The sequence below is a fragment of the Engystomops pustulosus genome, chromosome 3, assembly GCF_040894005.1.
Source record: "Engystomops pustulosus chromosome 3, aEngPut4.maternal, whole genome shotgun sequence".
NCBI classification, from domain to species: Eukaryota; Metazoa; Chordata; class Amphibia; order Anura; family Leptodactylidae; genus Engystomops; species Engystomops pustulosus.
In genome coordinates, this window is record NC_092413.1 from 113,447,938 (window position 1) to 113,473,328 (window position 25,391).

At 40.9% G+C, this 25,391-nt stretch overlaps 1 protein-coding gene across 5 annotated transcripts in view; it reads left to right on the plus strand.

Annotated features, from left to right (window-relative positions):
• Positions 1–25,391, plus strand: part of POPDC1 (popeye domain cAMP effector 1) — a 135,913-nt gene that overhangs the window by 35,196 nt on the left and 75,326 nt on the right. For 3 of the 5 annotated variants that reach the window (XM_072141877.1, XM_072141876.1, XM_072141873.1), the window contains exon 2: positions 16,128–16,348. The exons of 1 other annotated variant lie outside the window; for it this stretch is intronic. In XM_072141877.1, the coding sequence (XP_071997978.1) occupies positions 16,141–16,348 (208 nt within the window). In that variant the 5' untranslated portion in view covers positions 16,128–16,140. The remainder of the gene's footprint in view (positions 1–16,127; positions 16,349–25,391) is intronic. One more of the 5 variants, XM_072141875.1, reaches the window with a different exon arrangement.

Genomic DNA, 25,391 nt, shown 5'->3' on the forward strand with positions numbered 1-25,391 from the left:
TTAGCATACACACACACAACTTAATATATTAGTTTTAGGACTAAATCATTTTATTGTCAAAATTTTAAAATTCCAAATAGAACCTCCATTTTTTTTAATTCTTTTGAGAAGATTAAAGGGTTAACAAGTTTACCAAAGGCTTTTTTGAATAGTTTGAGGGGTACAGTTTTAAAATTGGGACAATTTGTGGGGAGTTTCTATTAAATAGAACTTTTTAAACCTTTAAGAAGATGAATTGTCCTCTAAAAATATTGAATCTGAAATTTACTTGAAAATTTAGAAAATCACAGTTCAAAATGTTATCCTCCTAACTTCCTAATAAAATAAATTGACATATAAAATATTATGTCAACATAAATTAGACATATGATTAATGTTAGTTATCAACCAATTTGGGTGGTTAGACGAACTGTATGATAAGTATCGTATTTGAAAATTGGAAGAGTAGGAATATTTTTAAGATTTATTTGTAAAAAAAATTTGGTGAAAAGTATTTCAACTAAAATATAGCATTCATGTGAAATATAACATGTCATGAAAAAAAGAGTTTGAAAATATACTTGGTAAGATAAAGCATTCCAAAGTTATATTGTGACACAAGCAGATTTGAAAAATTGGGCTGTGTTCTAGGGGTGAAAATGATCTTAGTACTTAAGGGGAACCTGTCGTCACATTTGCACATATACAGCCAGAGTCAGGTTCCAATAGAGTTCTATTAACTGACTGACTCCCTTTTTTTTTTTTTTTAGCTAAAAATGGTTTCTCTTGCATCCACATAAATAACCTTTTATCTTTTATTACCTAGCATCAGAGGGGAGCACGTCCTGCTTGGCCGGCCCCTTCCATCTAATCCTCCCCATGCCTTGTGCCTCCTTACTGGTCCTAGTTCATGTCATGTGACCAGAGTGACATAATCTCAGGTACTTTAGCCTCTTGATAAAAGCAAACTGTACCCCATGCATGTATCTGACCACATGAAGTCACAGAAACCTCCATTGACTTCTTCTCCTCTCCATCCTCCATGGTGGCCGCTGCGATTTCATGTAAGCACAAGCATGGTGTACAGTTTGCTATTTTTAGAAGGCTGAAGGACCTGCAACGATGTCACTGGTCACATGTAACACAAGTCACCATGTAAAAAAATTTACAAAATATTTCCCATCTGTACATAGAGCTTTATATGTCTGTAGTTGAATATATGAAGACCGTCCCTAACTACAAGGAGGCAGGGCAGTGATTTGAAGAGACACAGAGCTGTCAGTCACAATAATGGGGCATGGTTCCCTGCCATCCTGAGAGAGAGAGGAGTCAGAGATACCAGACATGAGTCACAAAAGCTAATTTGCATATCAGAAAGACTTCTGTATTTAAGTTACAGTGCCCCACTGACTGACAGGTAATTTTAGGTGATACGGGGAGGACTTGTAACCCTTTATCTGCAGGCATTGTTAGTTAGGGTGGTCAAAATCTGGTGACAGGTCCTCTCTAAGGGGTTAATTAGTTTTTGCATTGTTTTCCCTTTGTGTATTACAATATGTTCTGGAAGACTCCATAAGTGCTTCCACATCCAGGATCCTAGAATTCTGAAATCAAATAACCTTTTGAAAGAAAGAAGGTTTCCAAGGCTAAAGGCTTTGCCTTTAGCATTTTTAATATGGGGCGTTAACAACAACATACATTTACTCTCTGCTTTGAGACTATTACTGCAAAACTAAATACAGTACTGACCAAAAGTTTAGACACCTTCTCATTCAAAGAGTTGTCGATTTTAGATTCACATCAAAAGACATCAAAACTATGAATTAACATATGTGTAATTATATACTTAACAAAAAAGTGTGTAACAACTGAAAATATCAGATGGAATAGCATGCTGCTGCAAGATGCTGTGGTAACCATGCTGATTAAGTATACCTTCAATTTTGAATAAATCCCCAACAGTGCCACCAGCAAAGCACCCCCACACCATCACACCTCCTCCTCCATGCTTTACCGTTGCAACCAGACATTTAGAGTCCATTTGTTCACCTTTTCTGGGTCGAACTGGATGGAACCAAGATTCTCAAATTTGGACTCGTCAGACCAAAGAACAGATTTCCACTGGTCTAATGTCCTTTCCTTGTGTTCTTTAGCCCAAACAAGTCTCTTGTGCTTGTTGCCTGTCCTTAGGAGTGAGTTCCTATCAGCAATTTTAGCATGAAGGCTGCTGCACTGTCTCTGTGTGGCATTGACTTGGTCTCTAATCTGATCTGCTGTTAACCTGCGATTTCTAAGGCTAGTGACTTGGATGAATTTATCCTCCGCAGCAAAGGTGACTTTTGTTCTTCCTTTCCTGGGGCGGTCCTAATGTTACCCAGTCTCTTTGTAGCACTTGATGGTTTTTGTATCCCCTTGGGAATACTTTCAAAGTTTTACAGATTTTTAGGACTGACTGAGCACTCAATGATGGCCACTAATTTTTCTTTACTTAGCTGCTTTTTTTCTAGGTCTAATACAAATTCTACCAGTCTTTTTGGGAGGACTATCAGTTTTGTATCCACCTGACCTCTGTACAACACAACTCATTGTCCCAACCCCAGGCATGAAATCCCACTTATTAAACCTGACAGGGCACAAGTGTGATGTGCACACCTGTGACCTTTTCTGTTGACTACCTCTTGAAACTCATCAAGAGAATTCCAAGAGTGATATTTTCAGTTGTTTCACATTTGTTAAAGAGTAACTGCAAAGGTTTTTAGCTCTTGGGATGTTAAACAACTTTGCCTATTATCTTTGCTACATATAAGCAGTAGCTTCTTTGCCATTCCCCTCAGATTACCTCATTGCTGCAATAAATGCTTCCTCTCCATGTGTCGACAAGCCCTACGAATCCCTTATGCTTCTCCCTACCCCCCATCGGCAGTATCAGCTCTCTGCAGATAAGCTATTAACCTTCAGTGCTAACATTGCACAGACATAGACTTCATGTACTAATGACTTCTACCACTTATTACATATTCCCTGCTCCTCCATGTGATGGAAGCTGTCAGGTAGTCACCATATACATAATATGAATAATAATTCTTTATTTGCGTAGCACACACAGATTACGCAGCACTGCGCAAAGCATGTCAAATTGGTCCTTGTCCCCATGGGGATCACAATACATCATGTAAGTGCACTGTGCAGTGTTCATTGGATTTACTTGTGGTAAACTAAATGGATTTAATGCTTAAGTACTTTGAGAGAGAATGCAAGGCATTATAGAATCTGTGGGCAAGTTAACTTGCCTGAGCCTTAGGGCATAGACAGATATTAGTCTCTGCTCACTTCACCTGTGGCGAGAAAGATTTTGGTCAAGCACTTTCAGAACAGAAAATGACAGAGAAAGAAAAGGAGGAGCAGCACAAAGTAGGGAATCGCATACAATAATTTGGTGAAATCGCTATAGATTTACAGTCACGTTTTAAGTATATAATTCCACATGTGTTACATTTGATATAGAGGTGGCTAGAGGAATAAAAGCTAGAGCATGTTATGTTCCAATAAATTAAACTCTGTTTTTGTTGAAGACTACCAGGGTTGTCTTGGGCTCTACATCTCTGAATGGCAAAATAACATACACTCACCGGCCACTTTATTAGGTACACCATGCTAGTAACTGGTTGGACCCCCTTTTGCCTTCAGAACTGCCTCAATTCTTCGTGGCATAGATTCAACAAGGTGCTGGAAGCATTCCTCAGAGATTTTGGTCCATATTGACATGATGGCATCACACAGTTGCCGCAGATTTGTCGGCTGCACATCCATGATGCAAATCTCCCGTTCCACCACATCCCAAAGATGCTCTATTGCAGTGATGGTGAACCTTTTAGAGACCGGGTGCCCAAACTACAACCAAAACACACTTATCTATTGCAAAGTGCCATCACGGCAATTTACATAGTAACTTATTGCTACCTGTTCTACCACAACTTTCAATCATATTGGCCTCAAGAGGACAACAAAACAATTGAAAGAAGAAGGGCAAATTTTGACTAATGTTGTATCATCTCGCTATGGTCCCCTTGTACGGAAGAAAGATGGGGTCTAGAGGAGCTCTAAAGATAAGCCTCCCTTTTCCACATGGTCTACCTCTTCCTGCAGTCCCAAACAATCAAGAATGTGTTTCTTTAAAATAGAACTGAGCGTGGCATTTCTTGAGTCTCCTGGGACTTCTATGTTGAGTTCTATGCTGACGGTTGGGAGCCCAAAAAGAGGGCTCAGAGTGCCACTTCTGGCACCCGTGCCATAGGTTCGCCATCACTGCTCTATTGGATTGAGATCTGGTGACTGTGGAGGCCATTTGAGTACAGTGAACTCATTGTCATGTTCAAGAAACCAGTCTGAGATTATTCCAGCTTTATGACATGGCGCATTATCCTGCTGAAAGTAGCCATCAGATGTTGGGTACATTGTGGTCATAAAGGGATGGACATGGTCAGCAACAATACTCAGATAGGCTGTGGCGTTGCAACGATGCTCAATTGGTACCAAGGGGCCCAAAGAGTGCCAAGAAAATATTCCCCACACCATACCACCACCACCAGCCTGAACCGTTGATACAAGGCAGGATGGATCCATGCTTTCATGTTGTTGACGCCAAATTCTGACCCTACCATCCGAATGTCGCAGCAGAAATCGAGACTCATCAGACCAGGCAACGTTTTTCCAATCTTCTACTGTCCAATTTCGATGAGCTTGTGCAAATTGTAGCCTCAGTTTCCTGTTCTTAGCTGAAAGGAGTGGCACCCGGTGTGGTCTTCTGCTTCTGTAGCCCATCTGCCTCAAAGTTCGACGTACTGTGCGTTCAGAGATGCTCTTCTGCCTACCTTGGTTGTAACGGGTGGCGATTTGAGTCACTGCTGCCTTTCTATCAGCTCAAACCAGTCTGCCCATTCTCCTCTGGCATCAACAAGGCATTTCCGCCCACAGAACTGACGCTCACTGGATGTTTTTTCTTTTTCGGACCATTCTCTGTAAACCCTAGAGATGGTTGTGCGTGAAAATCCCAGTAGATCAGCAGTTTCTGAAATACTCAGACCAGCCCTTCTGGCTCCAACAACCATGCCACGTTCAAAGGCACTCAAATCACCTTTCTTCCCCATACTGATGCTCGGTTTGAACTGCAGGAGATTGTCTTGACCATGTCTACATGCCTAAATGCACTGAGTTGCCGCCATGTGACTGGCTGATTAGAAATTAAGTGTTAATGAGCAGTTGGACAGGTGTACCTAATAAAGTGGCCGGTGAGTGTATTATGTATGCTATATGACTGCTAGAGGAGGTCAAATAGGTATGATATATACTCCGTTCACAAGGAATAAAATCTATCTTCCCTTCTTTCAAGTGATGAACAGTAGCAGCATATTAATAATTGTAAGGGGTTTGGGTGACAGAGGGCCAATATCTGCACAACCTCACAAATCTATATATTAAGGGGATTGCAGTCACTTGGTTACATTCACTCTGAAAGTCATTTTAATGTAATCTCGTACCGTGTAAAATTAATGTCACTTAATTTTAATACATTTTATGGAAATTATTTTATATCGAGTCTTGCCTTGTCATTTAGTTTGAGTTTCTGGTTTATATCCTTGATATATCCTGTCTGTTTTTCAGTCAAATGCATATGAGATGCTATCCTAGGAAGGAATGATGAGCATCTCCTGTTGGCAATTTAAGTATTTCTATAGCAAATGAAACTGTAAAAAAAAAATAAAAAAAAATCTGCTGCTTTAGGGTACATATTCCATTTCATGTTGAAATAGTGAAAGACACCTCTGAAATTATTACAAAGTAGTTATCACTTTTTCTGTGGAAGCTAGATTTGTTTTGCTTTCGTTATATATTTTAACCCTTTCCAGAGGCAGGAAGGAGCGACGCACAACGTATATTGCATATTGTAGCTGACTCCCCTCTGTAACACCCACGACCAGAGATTCCTCCGTTTGTGGATGTTAATCTATTAAATGCCGCGGTCAAGCATGACTGCAGCTTGTAAGGTGCTTCTCATGTGGGTCCGTTCCTTCCCCTGTGGCGCTTACCAGGGTCGCGGATGTCCTTATCCTCTGCTGGCATGCTGCCTTCCGGCCCCCGGATATCATCGCGCAGCCCTTCTGGAGGTACCCTGCTGTAATCCAATCAGAGTTTGTCAGGAATCTATGATCAGCAAACTAGATTTTCTCTAGGGAAAGGACAGCCACCCTGCAACAGCTAATGGGTGCAGGCGGCTAGCCTCCAATTCAGTCTTAATGTGATTTAATGCAGCTTCAGCTTCAGGTGCGCCCTGATCGGTGTGGTGCCTCCTAAAGTTCCACCCACTCAGGGCCTGCCTGAGAATCCTGAATGAGCCGCAGGTATTTTGCATTAAAGTAACGCAAAACACCGGCGGCTTGTTCCCGATCGCATGCCATTGCACCTGTCACCACATCTGCACATATACAGCCAGTGACAGGTTCCTATAGAGCTCTAGTAACTCGCTGACCCCCTTCTTTTAGATAAAAATAATTTCGCTTACATCCACATAAATCACCTTTTATCTTATGTTACCTGGCATCAAAGGGGCGTGTCCTGCTCATACAGCCCCTCCCATCTAATACTCTACATGCCTTAGGGTGATGGCACACGTGGCGTTTTGAACGCGTTTTTTGCCCATTTTCAAGCAGTCCGTCAAAAAACGTATGCGTTACAAAACGCGTTTGCATTAAGAGAATTGGCCAAACCTGTCAAAAACGTATGCGTTTTATAACGGACTGCTTAAAAAACGGCCCAAAAACGCATTCAAAACGCCACGTGTGCCATCACCCTTAGGGTTATGCGTTAAAAAACGCTTCCGTTTTTGACCAGTTTTAGTTAAGATAATTGGTAAAACCTGTCAAAAACTGATGCATTTTCATAGTCAGGGTGGTCAAAATCTGGTGACCGGTCGCCTCTTTAAACATGGAAATCACTCAGTAATGTCTAGAGTCTAGACCATTGTCTGACTGGAAAAGCAGTGTTCCCAGAGTACAACAAGAGAACTGACCAGAAATGTCTCCCTATAGTTAGTTACTGACCTTTAGTAGTAATTTGTGAGAGCTTTGGAACAATTATGTGGTAACTTTCCACAGATTTTGCTGCTCTACCTGGGAACACATCTTTCTGTGAAGCCAGCTGAAAAAATTCTCAGGCAGTCCCTGAGTGGGTGGAGCTTTAGGAGGCACCACACCAATCAAGGCGCATCTGAAGCAGTTTTTTTAAAAATACTGTAACTATTAAAAGATAGTGAAAATGGCGATACTAAAACAAATGCTATATTTTCTATTCTAGTTTTTCTTCAGTAAAATTGGACAAATATAAATGAGGTATCGCCATAATCCTAGTGATCTATAGAATAAAGATAAGACATTATTTTTATGCTACAGTGAACCTCCCACACATTTAAGAGTTATTAAAACCCCACAATAAGCTAAAGACCCACTAAATTTTTTTTTGTCTCACAAAAAATAAGCTGTTCCTTTTTTTTTTTTTGCCAATTTGGAAAAATAAGATTGTATAGCATATATACCCCTTCTCTACGGGCACCTAAACTGCTATAAGGGCACATGGCCATGCATAGGATGGAAGGAGCGCTATTCGGAACAAATTTGCATTGTCACATTTTACAGGCTATAAATATTTTTATATTTTATGTTTTATATTTTGTTGTAATGGGGGCTTATTTTTTCTAGGATGAGATCTACTTTTCAAGTTCATCATTTCGGGGGTTCAATAGCTAATTGATGAGATTTCATTAACTTGGTGGGGATAAGAAAATCAAAAATAATGGTTTAGGGCTTTTAGCTTTTTTCTTTTTTTGTCTTTACACCATACTGTAAAAATAATTTGCACCGGATGCAGTAAATATCCATTCTTTTTATTTTTATAAAAATCCATGGTACATACAAGTACAAAAATCCATGGTTGAGATACAGCAATCCACGTGTTTGGTTTAGCAATTTTTTACCCATGATCTGCACCATAGTCCCCCACAAACGTAAGAAGCTACACTTTTGCATAACTGCAGCTTGGGGAACATTCGGTTAAAAAAAAAATAGCACATGCAAAGTTTATAAATGTGCACGTCCACGAGGCTATATATCTGTGTTCTTTAAGCCACCAAATACATCATAAATTATTTATTTGTATTTAATTTTTGTGATTATGTCTCTAAGTGCCAACATAACCATTCTTGTGTGATACTAAAGAATGAATTCTCCTTTTTAAAATGGCTCCCAAATAATTGATCATAGTTATGTGTCTTTGTAGTCAGGACGTATTCGATACATTCTTGGTTAATGAAGACCCACCCTGTTAAGACAAGCTATCCTCTGCAGGGAGAGGATAAAATCTTAATTGGCTATGCAGCAAAAGCATAATAAAGTTTTGTCAATAATGAATACTAATATAACACAAGCCTCTTTTAAAAAAAAATATATGACCTTTATTTGATTCAGTGATTTTAAACCCCTTAACCCCTATCTGCCATTTGGCTTTTGTTTTTAATTTAAGAAAATTCATGCCATTTTAATGTTTACGTGTACAGAGCTGTTTGAGGGCTTATTTTCTGTGTAGCAGATTGTATTTTCTAGTGGAGGTATTTTATATTCCACTGGAAACCTGGAAAAATTACAGACATGGTAAAATTGAAAAAAAAAAAACACATTTGCATCATTTTCTTTTGGCCTTAGTTTTTCACACTTTCGCTGTTCGCTACATTTGACACCTCCACTTTATTCTTTGGGTTAGTACGATTACAGAGATGCCAAACTGATAAAAATTTTTAATAAGTTTTAATAGATTTTTTTTAAAAAAATCAAACCTGTTGTATGAAAAGAAAGTCTTCGTTTTCACCTATTCTGAAGGCAATAGCTTTTTCATACTTTGGCGTACGAACCTGTGGAAGGTGTCCTTTTTTTTTGCAGGACAGGCTGACATTTTCAATTCATTTTTGGACTGTGTGGCCTTTTTTGATCACTTTTTATTCAAATTTAAATGTTGTGAAATTGCGAAAAAGTGTTGATTTGTACATTTGGGAGCAATATTCCGTTATACTGTATACCGTTTTTACTGTATTATCTGACCCCCCCCCCCCCCCCAGGGGTTTGATCACATATAGAATATACTGCAATATACTACAGTATTGAAGTATTTTGTAAAGTCACAGGATCTGTAAAACAGTCTGCTGACGGCAGTTGAGAGTTCAAGTTGCAAATTTCTACATTGGCTGTTCCGAGTTCTCAAGCAGTGGTTGTAAGGAACATCCAGCCGCATGTCTGTAGTATATAATGGGCATGCGTGAGAAGTGCCGAAAAGCCGGAAGACGTCTCCAGCTCTGAGGCAGGGGGAAGAGGTCTGCGAAAGAGGAGGTGTGCATAATTCTAATTCGGCGGACCGCCGAAGGTGAGCTATGACGTGGATGTAGAGCCTGAACTTCATTTTAATATCCTCTAAAATTGATCTTTTGACAAAAGCAACAGGTTTTGTGCCTAACCACGATATGTTCCAGGATCAGCAGCACAAAGCCCACCAGTAAGTGCCTTTTTAGCTAAAAAAAACCTAATTTACCGGTGGTAGATTTTCTTTAAAAGGCTTTAATTTTATTTTCCACAGCAAACAACAAGTAGTGATGTTTGGTTCCTAACAAACGGACCTAACTTCAGACATAGTTTGCAGTTTAGATACTATAAAGAGGCCACACATAGCGGCAGTCTGGCGCTCCAATATAAGAGATGCTATTAGCAGCTTTAGGTTACGTAAGTGATACGGCTAATGCTGGAGCGCCTTTATAGTATCTACACTTCAAACTGTGTCTGGGGAAGTTTCGTTTGTAAGGATAGAAAAGTCACTATTTGATGCTTGCGGTGGAAAATATAAATATATATAAAAAATAAATAATTTCTTCATTATATCTTTACATGGTGTGACTGGAATCCTTAAAGGGGGTTTCCCATGAAAGAAAATTCTTAAATATCAACCCCCTAGTGATGTTAACACAATAAATCTAATTGAACATTGTGCTAGTATCTGGCATGTCGAAAGAGAGATCAGACAGATCAGAGATGATGAGATCCATGACTTGCATATTACACACAGTGACTGTCAGCTCTCCTACATCTTTGCTATTCCACAACACACTAGATCTGCTGTGCCTTCCTCCTCCCCATATAAATAACTTATCTGTCTGTAGGTTGTAGTTCTCACGCTGCTGCTGGCAGGAACTTGGTGTGTGTGTCAGTGAGAGCTCCGTCCTGGAGTGCAGGGTGGAGGGGCTACAGTGTATGGAGCAGAGAGAGAGAGAAACTCTGCTCCACAGCCTTCACACAGAAATCCAAGATGGCTTCCCTGACAATAGTCAATAGTTACAGGGTCGTGTCTAGGGGCAACTGTAATTGTGTTCACCAGGACAGGTTGTACTTGTATCTTTGAAATGCTGTTTATTTTTGTTAACGGGGAATTAGAAAATAAATTATTTTGTTATCCTGAGTACAACCCTTTTTTTGTTTTTTCATCTCCATTTTTTACTCCCAACCTTTAAAAATCTATAACTTTTTTATTTTTGCATGTAAACAGCTCTGAGGGCTTATTTTCTGTGTACTTGCATTTCATAATAATTGGTATTTAATATTTCATTCCTTGTACTGGGAAGCGCGAAAAAAATTCCAAATGCAGTGAAAATTGAGCAAAACGCCTTTGCGCCATTTTCTTGTGGGCTTGGATTTTACGTCTTTCACTGGGCGCCCCCTAATGATATTTTTACTTTATTCTTTGGGTCGGTGTGATCACGGGGATAATTTGTAAAGGTTTTATAATGTTTTCATACAGTTACAGAGCTGTGGGTGATGTTTTAAATGCTACCTTTGCTAATGCTATTTTTAGGACTGTACGACCTTTTGATCACTTTTTATAGAATTTTTTTTATAATTTTCAAAATGGCAAAAAAGTGCCATTTTCAACTTTGGGTGCTATTTTCCGTCAAAATGCAGTGAAAAACCATTTTTGGATGCAGCGGTACCTATTGTGTTTTTGATTTTTACTGTGTAATTTATGTGACTTCTAGGGAAAGGAGGTGATTTTAATTTTTGTTGTTTTTTTATATAATTTTTTTAAACTCTTTAAAGGAAACCTGCCACTTGAAGTGGCAGGTTTCAGATGGAAATACCGAGCACCAGCTTATTTTTGTTAGTGTTTTAAACCGCTGTATCGCGGTTTAAAACACTTTTTAAACTTTATAGCCGGTGCAGGGAGGTACGCGCTCGGCGCTTACCGTGCGCGCGGCTACATAGGAAGTGAAGAAGAGCCGCGCGCATGGTAAGCGCCGAGCGGGTACCTCCCTGCGCCGGCTATAAAGTTTAAAAAGTGTTTTAAACTGCGATACAGCGGTTTAAAACACTAACAAAAATAAGCTCCGGCACAAGCTCACCCTGAGCTGGTGCTCCGTATTTCCATCTGAAACCTGCCACTTCAAGTGGTAGGTTTCCTTTAAACTATTACTATTTTTCACACCCCCTAGGGTAACCCCTTAACGCAGAAGCCACTTTTCACTTTCATGACACGGCCCATTTTTTTCAAATGCCCTGTGTCACTATAAGTGGTTATAACTTCGGAACGCTTTAACATATCCAAGTGATTTTGAAATTGTTTTCTCATGACACATTGTACTTCATGTTAGTTAAAAAAATTTGGTGGTATGTTTTGCATTTATTTTACTTTTTCCACACATAGTCAACAGCAAAAAAACATATTTTACTGGAAAAAAAACTAATATGAAGAAAATCTCATTTATTTTGGCATCGCCATCTTTTAGAACTTAAATATTTTTTTGTTTGACAGATCTGGTTTAGGGCTTATTTTTTACGTGTTAAGTTGTCCTTTTCAGTGGTACCATTTTGGTGCATATAACTTTTTTTTATCACTTTTTGGAACATTTTTGTGAAGGTATTTTATGAAAAATGTACATTTTTGGCGAGTTTTTCGGGTTTTGTTTTTACGGCGTTCACCGTACGGGTCCAATATTGTTTCTGACTTATTGTAGAGATTGTTATGGGCGCGGCCAGAGGTCGCGATAACGCCTCTACACGCGTCATAGAAGCGTTTAGAAGCTGATTTACTCCCCCCAAAAAATCACCAAGCGTATTAATACGCTTGGTGATTTATCCTATGAGCTGCCGCTTCCAAGCGGTGAGGGTGCCGGCTGCAGGATCGCAGTGCTGAGTGGCTGGAGGCAGGACAGGGAGGGACTTCCTGCTCACCTTCCGAGCCTCTCCCGCGGGACGCCGAGAGATAGGTGAGAGATGGAGGAGCGGAGCGAGGGGAGGGGGCGGGGCATCTGTTGCCGGGGCTGTGCTCTTGATCTGTGTGCGATCATGCACACAGCCAGAAACAGGATCGTGCTGTCTATGTGACAGGGGCCCGATTATTATCAGTCTCCTGTCACAGCAGCCCTTGTATACAGCGAGAGGCTGCAGGGAAGGTGCTGTATGCATCCTCTCTGCATGTCTCTGTATACAGATCACTGATGACAGTGATCCAATGGGCTGTTACCATTAGATCACTATTATCTGTGATCTATATAAAAGAAAAGCAGGGAACACATATACTATGTGTTCCTCCCTAAATGTGCCCCTGTAAGAAAAAAAATAATTTTATTAATTAAATAGTCCACTCTGTAGACAGTAAGGCTGCATTCAAACAAACCGTATGCCCGCCAGGCCGTAGCCGTGCAGGCATTAAAATACAATTTTAATACATTGGGTACTGGCCGCAACACGGGGACATGTCATTTTCCCGTGTACGGAGCGGTATCACTCCGTGCGGCCATCTATTGGGGACATATGTACAGCCGAAAGCTTGCGGTTGTACATTCGTCCCCCACATGGTTGTGTGCATGTGGCCTAAGGCTTGTGCCACACGTAGCGCTTGCAAATGCAGACAAAGCACAAAACACCGGTGGCTTGTTCCTGATCGCAGACGTTTCCATAGAAAAGCCGATGCGATCGGGCCGATCGCCCGGTGGGTGCGACTTTGTCTATGTTTGCAAGCGCAGACAAAGCGCTACGTGTGGCACCAGCCTAAGGCTACATGCACACTGCCGTGTGCCCGCCACACCCTAGCACGGCGGGCACATGGCGGTGCGGGGAGAGGAGGAGGAGGTGAGCGCAGCTCACCCCCGCCCCTCTCCATAGCGATGTATGGCCGCGGCGCCGTAATACGGGAAAAGATAGGACATGCTCAACAGAACCGAAGATATCCATTCTTAAATTTACAATAAAATTAAAGAACAATTTCGGCAATAAAGCGCTGTACATAACAATCAACTTTTTTAGTGGAACTTTACGGGTGGATATCTCTGGCTCTGTGAAGCATCCAAAATATCATATTAAAGGAAAAAAGGAAACAAGAGTTGCTTGAGGGGTTGCTCTCTGATGGGCCATATCATGGGCCCTACCCTCCCGTGGGTTTTGTATAGAGGACTCTTGTTTCCTTTTTAAATGTTTTTATTGGTTTTTGGTTTGGTGTGTAACATTTATGTTGTATTTATATTAAATAAAGATTGTGTATTTTGGCATTGCACATGTTCATCTTGTATCATTGTTCAGTTAGTTTTTCATGTGCCCAGTTTGCTACTATTTTGTGTAGTTCCTCCTCATTGATTTTTACTTTCTGCAATCTGTCACAGTAAAAGCTGCCATATATTTACGCGGAGCAGTACTGAAGGGGTGAAAGTTGCCCCCTACCCCATATTGAAAAAATATTTGACACATACTGTATATTTTTAGTTTTTGGACCTGAAGTGTATCTCACAACTTATTCCATCGTTTTGACAGAATATGCTTAACCCCTTAACGACTGCAGTTTTGAGCTATTCAGGGTGGTACTTCTGATGTGCCAAGTTTCTACGGCAGCTCATTAGAAAAAGGTAGACAACTGTAATAGTATTTATTCTGTATGGCAAACTATTAAAAAATATAGAAGAAAAAATGCCCACACTGACATTTTTTAAAGTGAAAGTGATCAAAAAATTAAATGAACTCCAATGTTGTATAGCTTCATTGACAAAATGTATGGCTCTTGGAAGGCAACCTTGAAAAACATTTTTTCTCCAAAAGGATTTCAATGTGCAAATGTAGATAATTAAAAGAAAAATGATGATATTGCTGTATTAATATTGACCCAGTGAAATTTTTTTTTGTTTTTTAGATTCCATGATAAAAGCTTAACATTTTTATTACAGGAAACATTGTCAGATTTGCATTCTTTAACCCCTTAAGGACCAGGCCCTTTTTCGTTTTTGCGTTTTTATTTTTCACTCCCCACCTTCAAAAATCTATAACTTTTTTATTTTTCCATGTACAGAGCTGTGTGATGGCTTATTTTCTGCGTAACAATTTGCACTTCGTAGTGATGGTATTAAATATTCCATGCCGTGTACTGGGAAGCGGGAAAAAAATTCTAAATGCAGTGAAAATGATGAAAAAACACATTTGCGCCATTTCTTGTGGGCTTGGTTTTTACAGCTTTCACTGTGCACCCCAAATGACATGTCTATTTCATTCATTGGGTCAATACGATCACGGGGATACCAAATTTGTATAGGTTTTATAATGTTTTCATACATTTACAAAAATTAAAACCTCCTGTACAGAAAAAAAATTCTTCATTTTGCCGTGTTCTTGCGCTAATAACTTTTTCATACTTTGGTGTATGGAGCTGTGGGTGGTGTCATTTTTTGCGACTTCTGATGATGTTTTCAATGCTTCTATTTTTAGGACTGTTCGACATTTTGATCACTTTTTATAGAATTTTTTCTATTTTTCAAAATGGCAAAAAAATGCCATTTGCGACTTCGGGCGCTATTTTCCGCTACGGGGTTTAACGCAGTGAAAAACGGTTATTATATTTTGATAGATCGGGCATTTTCGGACACGGCGATACCTATTGTGTTTATGATTTTTACTGTTTATTTATATTTATATCAGTTCTAGGGAAAGGGGGGTGATTTGAATTTTTATGTTTTTTTAATATAATTTTTTTTTTTTAACTTTTTTTTATTTTTTTTTTTTTACTATTTTACAGACTCCCTAGGGTACTTTAACCCTAGGTTGTCTGATTGATCCTACCATATACTGCCATACTACAGTATGGCAGTATATGGGGATTTTGCATACCATCTATTATAATGTGCAGATCGCACATTATAATAGATAGCCTCGATCATGGCAGCCTGGGATCTTTGTGTGATCCCAGGCTGTCATGGCAACGGATCGCCGCTCCCCGGTGACGTCACGGGGAGTGACGATCGGAGCCAAGATGGCGGCGCCCACGCGCCGCCGGCTCTTTAATGCCGCCGGCAGCTTTGCCGGCGGCAATCAAAGGGTTAACACCCGGGATCGGTGCAAGCACCGATCGCGGGTGTTAGCGACGGGCGTTTGCTTCATTATGAAGCAAATACCCGGTGAGTATGAAGAGGGCTCAGCCTGTGAGCCCTCTTCATACTCCCCCATGCGCAGTAAGACGTAAGGGTACGTCTTATTGCGCTATGGGGTTAAATATACTGTACATAAAAGGATAATGAAAATTCATTAGTCAAGCATATAAAACCCAAATTTATGCTATACAGGCAGTCCCCGGGTTACATACAAGATAAGGTCTTTAGGTTTGTTCTTAAGTTGAATTTGTATGTAAGTCGGAACTCTATATTTTATCATTGTAGCCCCAGCCAGAACTTTTTTGGTCTCTGTGACAATTGGATTTAAAAAAATGTTGGGTTGTCATAAGAATCAGGATTAACAATGAATCTTCATCGCAGAGACCTGTGATAACTGTTACAGCTGATCATTGTAGCCTAGGACTAAAGTACAATAAATTACCAATATCCAGAGGTCCGTTTGTAACTAGGGGTCGTATGTAAGTCGAGTGTTCTTAAGTAGGGGACCGCCTGTATTTACAATTTGTCATCAAGACCCCATGCCAACTTTAGTAAAGTTATTGATGATGAAAACAAAGGATGATTGTTATGCAGTTCACTTTAAGGGTTATTTCAGCTGATTTATTGTCAGAAGATGAATTTGTGCTTTCTGTTTACGCAGCAGGATTTCAAGGATGACTCCTAAAACCATAATAACCATCATGGTACCGATAAATTCAACAGATGACATCCAGAACGCTACAGAGTATGATGTATGTGAAAACTGGAGAGAGATTCACCACTTGATGTTTCATTTGGCAAATTTTTGTTTTGCCTTAGGACTGGTCATTCCTACAACACTGAACCTTCATATGATTTTTCTACGTGTTTTACTTTGTCTAGGTAGGTTATAAAGAAATTATTCTATACAATTTGCTTGATTGGAAATTCTCCTGTTGAAACTACGTTATGTTTGTATGTTAAAGTGTTACACAGCCTTTGGAATTCAGTGCAATGTTAAAAGAGTGACTTAAAAGCTGTTACATAGCATTCCCCACGAAAATTATCACATCTCAATCCCGTAGTTATGTTAACACAATAAAGATCATTTTAACCCCTTACTTTACCCAGTTTTATTGCTGTTTTTAGCTCTAATCACTCTCTAGGCTGCTCAGTACAAAATCCCAGGGTCTGGGCAGGGCCTCTCTAAGCAGACACATTACTGTATTATCCATCTAGTTCTGTGGGCTGACAATGTGATTACATTATCAGGGTACAGGTGTATATGCACTTTCATCTGGCTTCTGTACTCACTGACACATAGAGAGACAGAGATGCTTGAGATGCATAATACCTATTACACATAGGCTGACATTTTAAACTATTACACTGTGAGCTCTGCTACATCTCACAGATATGTGCCTGCCTCCTCCTCCCCCCGGATCACTTATTTTCTTGTAGTTTGCAGCCTCACTCTTTCCTCACGATCTCCTCGCAGGATGTGAGACTCTCTGAGCTCCGTGCAGTGGGCAGGACTACAGTACAAGAAACACTTCAGGATCCAGCTTTTGTTTGGGATAAAACCGCCTTTATTTAATCCTCGACGAGCCTGACCGCTCCACCTGTATTTTACCTGTTGGATGCCATGAAGGATTAAATAAAGGCGGTTTTATCCCAAACAAAAGCTGGATCCTGAAGTGTTTCTTGTGGATGTATTACCCTGCAGCGGGGAGGATCCGTGCTATGGAAAAAGACCTGCCACGATCTTGATGAGCTGGAGAGCAATCTTTATAGGACTGCAGTACACACTGCAGAGACAGACAAAAATCTCATCTGCAAATACATATCCAAGATGGCTGCCACCCGACCCTAAGTCAGAAGTTACAGGGTCGTGTCTAGGGAAACTGAAATTGAGACAGGTTGGACTTATGTCTGTGAAAAGCTGCATTTTTTTTTATAACGATGTATTAGAGAATGTGTTATTTTATATAAGAAACTTGTGGGAATACCCCTTTAATGCTGTCCATCTTTTTATACAGTGTGCACAGTACAGCATATGTTCTGTGTTAGACTGGATAACTGAATGTTACTGTCCTACCTAGTGTCATAATAGGGTGCCTAGCCAGTGAACTAGATACTCGGGGCACACCAGTGAAATAGATCCTGGGAGCACACAAATGCTATATGGAAATATTATCCGTAAATTCTAAGGCCACATTCACACAATGGGGGGATTTATAAACACACTTGCGCCACAATTCTGGTGGTTTTGTGCCAAAAACAGTGTCTAAAATGCCTTGGCTTCACGAGAAAGGGGCATAGCTTGCGGGCACCCAAAATTCTGGCACACAGTTTAGACAACTAAAAGTAGGTCTAAAGTAGGAACCAACAGTCTTGTTCTGCACCAGAATTCATCATCGCAGTGATAAATCTGGCGTAGCAAAAGACCAATGATTCCAGCTACAAACTGGCGGAACCTGATGTTAAATCCCCCCCAATGTGTTTTCATTCAGTTTTGAAACTTCCTGCTAATGCATCCAAAATGCATCAGTATTAAGGATGGTAAAAGTGCTGAAGTAAAGTTACTTTTTCCATTGTGTTTGCATTGAAAACTCATTGGGGCACATTTACTTGCCTGTCCGAGTCGCCATCCCCGAGGTGCAATCCTCGACGATGATGCACTGTGCCGCGTAGATCCTGCGCCCGATATCCTGCATGTGTCGCTCCCTGCTCAGGTCCAGCGGAGTTCAGCTTCTTCTTCCCGGTGCATGTAAGTGCTTGGCTTGCGACACAAATTTGAATGTTAAATCCTGCGCTCAGTCCGAATCCGTTTTTTTTTTTAAAACAATCAGTGCCTCCGCCTTCTCCCTGTAAAATTGTGGCCTCTCATCTCCTCCCCATACTGTAGCCCCCTCTCATCTCTACCTCATTCTTTTTGGGCCCCCATCATCTCTCCCTCGTTTTGTAGCCCCTACTTATATTGTAGCCTCCTCATAACGTGACCCCCTCTAATTTCCCCCTTATTTTGTGGCCTCCTCATCTCTCTCTCCTACTGTGGCCTCCTCATCTCTCTCTCCTACTGTGGCCTCCTCATCTCCTCCTCATATTGTGGCCTCCTCATCTTCTCCTCATCCTGTGGGCCCCATCATCTCTCCTTCATATTTTCGACCTCATCATCTCCCTCTGTGGCCCCTCATACGTCTTATAGTGTGACTCCCTCATCTCCTCGTATTATGACCCCTCATGTCCACCCCGAATTTTGGCCCCTCATATTGTCCACCCCTTTTCCCCAAAATAGTGGCTGTCTCATCTACTCCTCATTTGGTAAGCCCCCATCATTGCAACTTTATATTCTGCACCCATTTCTGTCGGCCCACTTCTCCTCCTTTCCTTGTTTCAACTTAAATTAAAAAAAAAACCAGATACTTACCTGTCATCGTTCTCCAGCAGCTCTCCTCTCGCCGTCACTCCGCGCCTTCCACCCTCTACACAAAGCTGCATCAGGGGAACAGTGATGATGAAGTACAGGGGGTGGAGTCAACTGCAACTGGGGGTGGAGCCAGCAAGCAACAAGGTGCAGGAACCAAAATGTATCAGAACACAGCAGTGGGCCTGTCCTACCTGTATATGTCTTGCTACCTAGCCTGGCTGTATTTAGCTTTCTTCTAGTTGAGATCATAAAGACAATTGTATTAAAGGTTTAGAGATGACTTTGCTGGCTGAATCTCAATGCTAACAACAAAGCATTCCATAAATTAGAGCTCATATCCTCTGTGGGCAGTAAGCAGTACCCAGAAGACGTGGGGCAGTTGTATGCACGAGGTTCAGAATTGGAAGCGGCAAAGAAGGAAAGCACCGCCATCTTTAAAATGTTTTTAGGAAATGGTTTGGGAGTTTAAAGAGTAACCGTCATTTCAATAAACGTTTGCTATGTTGTAGGGCAGGCAATTTTCAGCCCTTTTGCAATTGGATTAGTTACCCGAATCTTGCTCCTTCCTCTTGTATTCTGCAGATTTCCCCTGTTGCTAGGCACATTCTGTCTTCACTGAGGAGATGACTATGGAGGGAGACACGGAGCTGTAGGTGGTGTAATTTTTTTCAACTTTTGACGATTTTTTTCTTTGCTACCATTTTAAGGACTGTACAGCCTTTTGATCACTTTTTGTTGAATTTTTTTATTTTTCAAAATGGCAAAAAAGTGGCATTTTCCACTTTGGGTGCCATTTTTAATTACTGGGAATAACCGCAATTCTATTTTGATAGATAAGACTTTTTGGAATGCGATGTTACTTAACATGTTTCTGATTTTTAACTGTTTGTCAGGCTTGCGGGTTGTGGATCCACTGGACCACTGCAGACGATGACTCAAGCCACTACCTGGGACCGGAGTCTAAGTGGTACCCGGTTTTGACCAGAGCCCGCCGCAAAGCGGGTTAGACAAGCTGCGGCGTGGTACCACCAGGTCGTTCCTCAGGCGGGACTTGTCTGCAGTGGCGGCCAAGGTTGAGGTACAAGAACGGCAATCAATCTCGTGGTCAAAGTCCAAGCACAGGGTCAGGCCAGGCGGCAGATGTGCAACGTCAGGGTTCAATCCGGGGTCAGCAACAGGAGGTCCAAGCAGAGGGGAACGGGAACACAGCACACAGGACAGCAGCACGGAGGAACACTGGTACACGGGAACACTGAGGAGCTCAGGTACCACTGGAACACGGAGGGACTCAGGAACGCAGGAGACACAGTAAAGCTTTCTCTCAGGCTGTGAGGCACAAAGATCCAGCAGGGCTTGCAGGAAGAGGCAGGCTTACATAGATTTGGGCAATATGGCAGCGCCAATTAATGGCGCGCTGGCTCTTTAAATCTTGAGAAGGAGCAGTCGGGGACGCGCGCGGACCGCAGAGGGGAGCGAGCTGGGAGCCGGGCCAGGTGAGATGTGCTGGCGGGGACTGGGCAGCACGGGTGAGCCCACGACCCGTGATATGGGTCGCGGGACCACCCGTGACATTTATTTATATCAGTTCTAGGTTAACTTGTATTTCTAAACTTGTATTAATTTTTAGTTGTTTTTTTTTACTGTTTTCCAGACCCCCTAGGGTACCCTTAACCCTAGGTTGTCTGATTGATCCCATCATATACTGCCATACTTTAGTATGAAGTATATATAAGGATTTTACACATCTAATACTATGTGCATATCGGACAGCCTCGGGTCTTTGTATGACAATAAGCCTCAAAATTGAAAACGAAGGGGGAGATCTATCATAAGTCTCTTAGAGTAGAACTGTGCCAGTTGCCCATGGCAACCTAACAGAGCTGAGCTTTCATATTCCCACAGCTGTTTATAAGAACAAAGCTGAGCTCTGATCTGTCTCCATGGGCAACTGAAACATATTTACTTCAGAAACTTCATAAAAAAATCTGCCCCTCAATAGTCAGTTTTGGTGGGATGTTTCACAAGAGTCTGAGCTGGGATTGGAGCTTATCACACCCCTATTGCACTTTGGTATAATTTGCATATTCTGAAAACCCCATCTTTCTCAGTAATGGAGCAAAAATCTGCACTTTTAATGGTATGACTGATTTCCATTTCCTGATTTGTTGAGGAACAATTTTCCTGCAGAAGTGTAAGTGAAAATGTATATGTTGTATATGTCTCTGTTTCTATTTAAAAGTGTTTAAAGCGGTTTAAGATATTTTTGTGATTAATACTGTTTATTATTAACCTCATAAAAAAGTTCTCGTTGAAAGTTCTTCAAGTGTGTGTGTGTGGTGAAATTGATATCGTGCTCTCCAGGTGTGACCTTATGCATCCTCTATTAAATACAGATTATTCTTTGCTTTTAATTAAATATGTCATTCAAGTTTTGTGACTTTGCATTCCAAACTTTCATATTGCTGCAAGAAATATAAATAGGTCAGGGAGTTATATTGGCTGCTGAAATGCCAGGGCTTGACACAAGATTTGTGGCTTGGTAGAAATCCTGTGAATTATAAGCCATAGATCAGAGGACCTTCAGAAGTGACAATTCTTTGTTGATATTTAGGAAATTTGACAGCTATAAGCGATCGGCAATGCTTCTCATTTAAATTTATGTAACTTAGTGACGCTTAATGTGTTTTTTTTCCATTTTGTGGTATATATCTGTTCTTGTCAGTAGAACTTTTAAGAGTAGCTTTTGAGAGTAGCTTTAAAATGGGTTATCTTTTAATGAATAGTAAGTAAATTGTGCCAAAGGCCCCCTCCAAGTAGACTGTTCAACTTTGGGATTACCTGTTTATCTTTTTCCTTTTCAGATATTGACTCGGCATGATCTGAGCCTAAAATGTTATTACTATTAAGTGTTTATCACTGAGGTACAAATTTTCGTTGATACAGGCGGTCCCCTACTTAATGACACTCGACTTACATATGACCCCTAGTTACAAACGGACCTCTGGATATTGGTAATTTATTGTGCTTTAGTCCTAGGCTACAATGATCAGCTGTAACAGTTATCACAGGTGTCTGTAATATAGCTTTATTACTAATCCTGGTTCTTATGACAACCCAACAATTTTTAAAATCCAATTGTCACAGAGACCAAAAAAGTTCTGGCTGGGATTACATTGATAAAATATACAGTTACGACTTGCATACAAATTCAACTTAAGAACAAACCTACAGACCCTATCTTGTATGTAACCCGGGGACTGCCTGTATTTACATTTTTTGTACCTGCATCTAAAAGGAGTGTTATCAGCTATTTCCTATAAATTAAAGGTGTAAAGCACACTTTGTAAAGTAGCTACTAACACATTTAGAGAAAATCCCTGGGATAGCTTATGGCATAAAATATCCCAATGGTGAATATTTTAAGTGTTCATCAGCCCGTTAACTTCCGCTGTGGATGCCATAGTGGCTGCTTTGGGGCCAGTCCAGAACGACTAGGCCAGCTCCCACTCACCCTGAACAGTTTATGGAGGACGCTCCACTCAGCTTCCAGCCTGGATGCTGACAGTGTCACATAGTGCTAGCTCCGCCCCTTCCTCCTTCCCCTGCAGTTTGAGGGAGGGATGGAGCTGCTGCTGTTCTGCATTTGGAGTCAGAATTTAGTCTAAAGCAGCTTGTGGGCAGCATTCTGGTGATACCTGCGTGGAGCGACCATAAAGTGACCACTGTGAGGTTAAGAAATAGGTCACAAATGCCTGCCATTTCCACTGCAACTCATATAGAATTGCTGTCTCTCCCTTCACAAATAAGTTCACAAAAGCAGTTCTATGTAAGGAAAGAAAGAAGCAGACCGTGTACGTTGCATACTGTGTTGGTGTAAACTGTGGCCCCATATTTTATATGGGATAGCTGTAGCCAAACTGAACCACAAACCTGATGCAATATGAGATTATTATCTTTAATGTAAGTACTATATAACATTTGCAATGATGCCATCTATCCAGTCTCTTTCTAGTTGCTACATCATTTTAGGCAAAAGATGCCAATTTACTGCTTGTTTTCTCACATCATTGGAGACTTTTTTTTTTATCTTTGGATCCTAATAATTTAGTGGGATAAATGCTGGTGCTGGTTTTATATGTATCTCTCTCTCTTTCTGTCACTGACCGTCTGACCTGTGATGACATCCTCAGCAGACGATGTGTCACACAGTGTGGGAGGAGCCAGGCTCTGGACTGTGGTCGGAGAAGTGCAGGCAGCCTATGCTGACACTATAGGAGCAAATGCCGAAGAGCTGAGTGTGTCCCGCTTAATGCCTCTGCTATGGTAGTGTGTGGTGCTTAGCTGGTGTGCATGTCTTATGCTTCTGCAACAAATTTGTGTGTCAGAGCTGTGTGTGAGCCTCATGCATGTAATGTGTGTATAATAGTCATGTAGCAAAGCTGTGTGTGCCTCATACATGTAATTTGTATATTATATTCATTTAGCAAAGCTGTGTGTGCTTCATGCATGTAATCTGTGCATTATATTCAAGTAGCAGAGCTGCTTGTTTTCTGTCGGATTTGTATCAGTGCACCAGTTTTCTGTCGGATTTGTACATTCGAGCGAACTGCTTACATAGGTATTTAAGTGTCAGCAGCACATATGTGGCGCAGCTTCAAGGGCGTTCTGGTTTTGTACTCCTTGTCGTCTAAAAATACTCCTCCAAAATGCCAAGGGGGAGTATTTTTACTCTCCCTTGAAAAAGTTAGTGCGACCTCTGGTAACCAATCAAAGCTCAGAGCACATATTAATGACCCATGGCTCTTGTATGTGGTGGTTAATAAGTGTATTTCAGAAAGCGGGTGTGAAAATTTAGACTCAAAATCTAGTCTATGACGTTCCCTGAGTCACAGAGAGCAGCTTTTTCAAAATTTGGTGATTGTAAACACGCAGCGCAGATTCCGGACACCCCTTCTCATTCAAAGAGTTTTCTGTAATGTGATGACTATAAAAATTGTAGATTTACACTGAAGGCATTGAAACTATATGAATTAACACATGTTAATTAGAAGACAAGTTTCTAAATGTACTCAGGATCACAAAATAACTCATTCTCTAATTCCAATGTTATTAATAAAAATCTGGGGAGGCTTATTAGATCTGATAGTGAGTGTGTTGTGTGTGTGTGTGTGTGTGTAACAGATATACAAGTGCTGAGCATGTTATATGCACATCATGGATCTCAACATCACATTTCTGATCTGTCTCCTCTCATTTAGCCTCTGAACATTGTACTAGTATCTGACACTTGGAAAAAGAAAGTGTATATAAACCCTGTACCCTGATAATCTAAGCACATTTTCAGTACGTAGAACTAGATGGATCATAATGTGATTGATTGCTAGGAGCAAAAACCGCAATAAAACTGAGTAAAATTGTAAAGTAATGAGTTAAAGATGATCTTTATTTTGTAAACATCACCAGGGGATTGAAATTTGAGAATTTTCTTTCATGGGCAAACTCCTTTAACAAAAATACATGAAACAACTGAAAATGTCATATTCTAGGTTGTTCAAAGTAGCCACCTTATGCTTTCATTACTGCTTTGGAATTCTCTTGATAAGTTTCAAGAGGTAGTCGCCAGAAAAGGTTTTCACATCACAGGTGTTCCTGTCAGGTTTAATAAGTGGGATTTTTTGCCATATAAATGGGGTTTGGACCATCAATTGTGTTGTGTAGAAGGTGGATACACAGCTTATAGTCCTACTGAACAGACTTTTAGAATTTGTATTGTGGCTAGGAAAAAGGAGCTAAGTGAAGAAAGACGAGTGACCATCATTACTTTAAGAAATGAAGGTCAGTCAGTCTGAAAAATTGGGAAAACTATGGCAGTGCAGTTGCAAAAACCATAAAGCACTACAAAGAAACTGGGCCACCCCCTGGAAAGGAAGACCAAGAGTCACCTCTGCTGCGGTGGATAAGTTCATCAGTCTCAGAAATAGCTGGTTAACAGCAGCTCAGATTAGAGACCAGGTAAATGTCACACAGAGTTCTAGCACCAGGCATCTCTACAACCGCTGTTAAGAGGAGACTGTGTGCAGCGGCCTTCATGTTAAAATAGCTGCTAGGAAACCACTGCTACAGGAAACAAGCACAAGAGACTTGTTTGGGCTAAAGAACACAAGGAATAGACATAAGACCAATTGAAATCTGTGTTTTAGTCTGATGAGTGCAAGTTTGAGATCTGTGGTTCCAACCACCGTGTCTTTGTGTGATACAGAAAGGGTGAACAAATGGACTCTACATGCTTGGTTCCCACCCTGAAGCATACTGAACCAGCATGGTTACCACAGCATCTTGCAGCGCTATACTATTCCATCTGGTTTGCCTTTTAGGTGAACCATCATTCAATGACCCCAAACACACCTCCAGGCTGTGTAAGGGCTATTTGGCCAAGAAGGAGAATAATTGGTTGCTACGCTAGATGACCTGGCCTCCTCAGTCACCAGACCTGAACCCATTCGAGATGATTTGGGG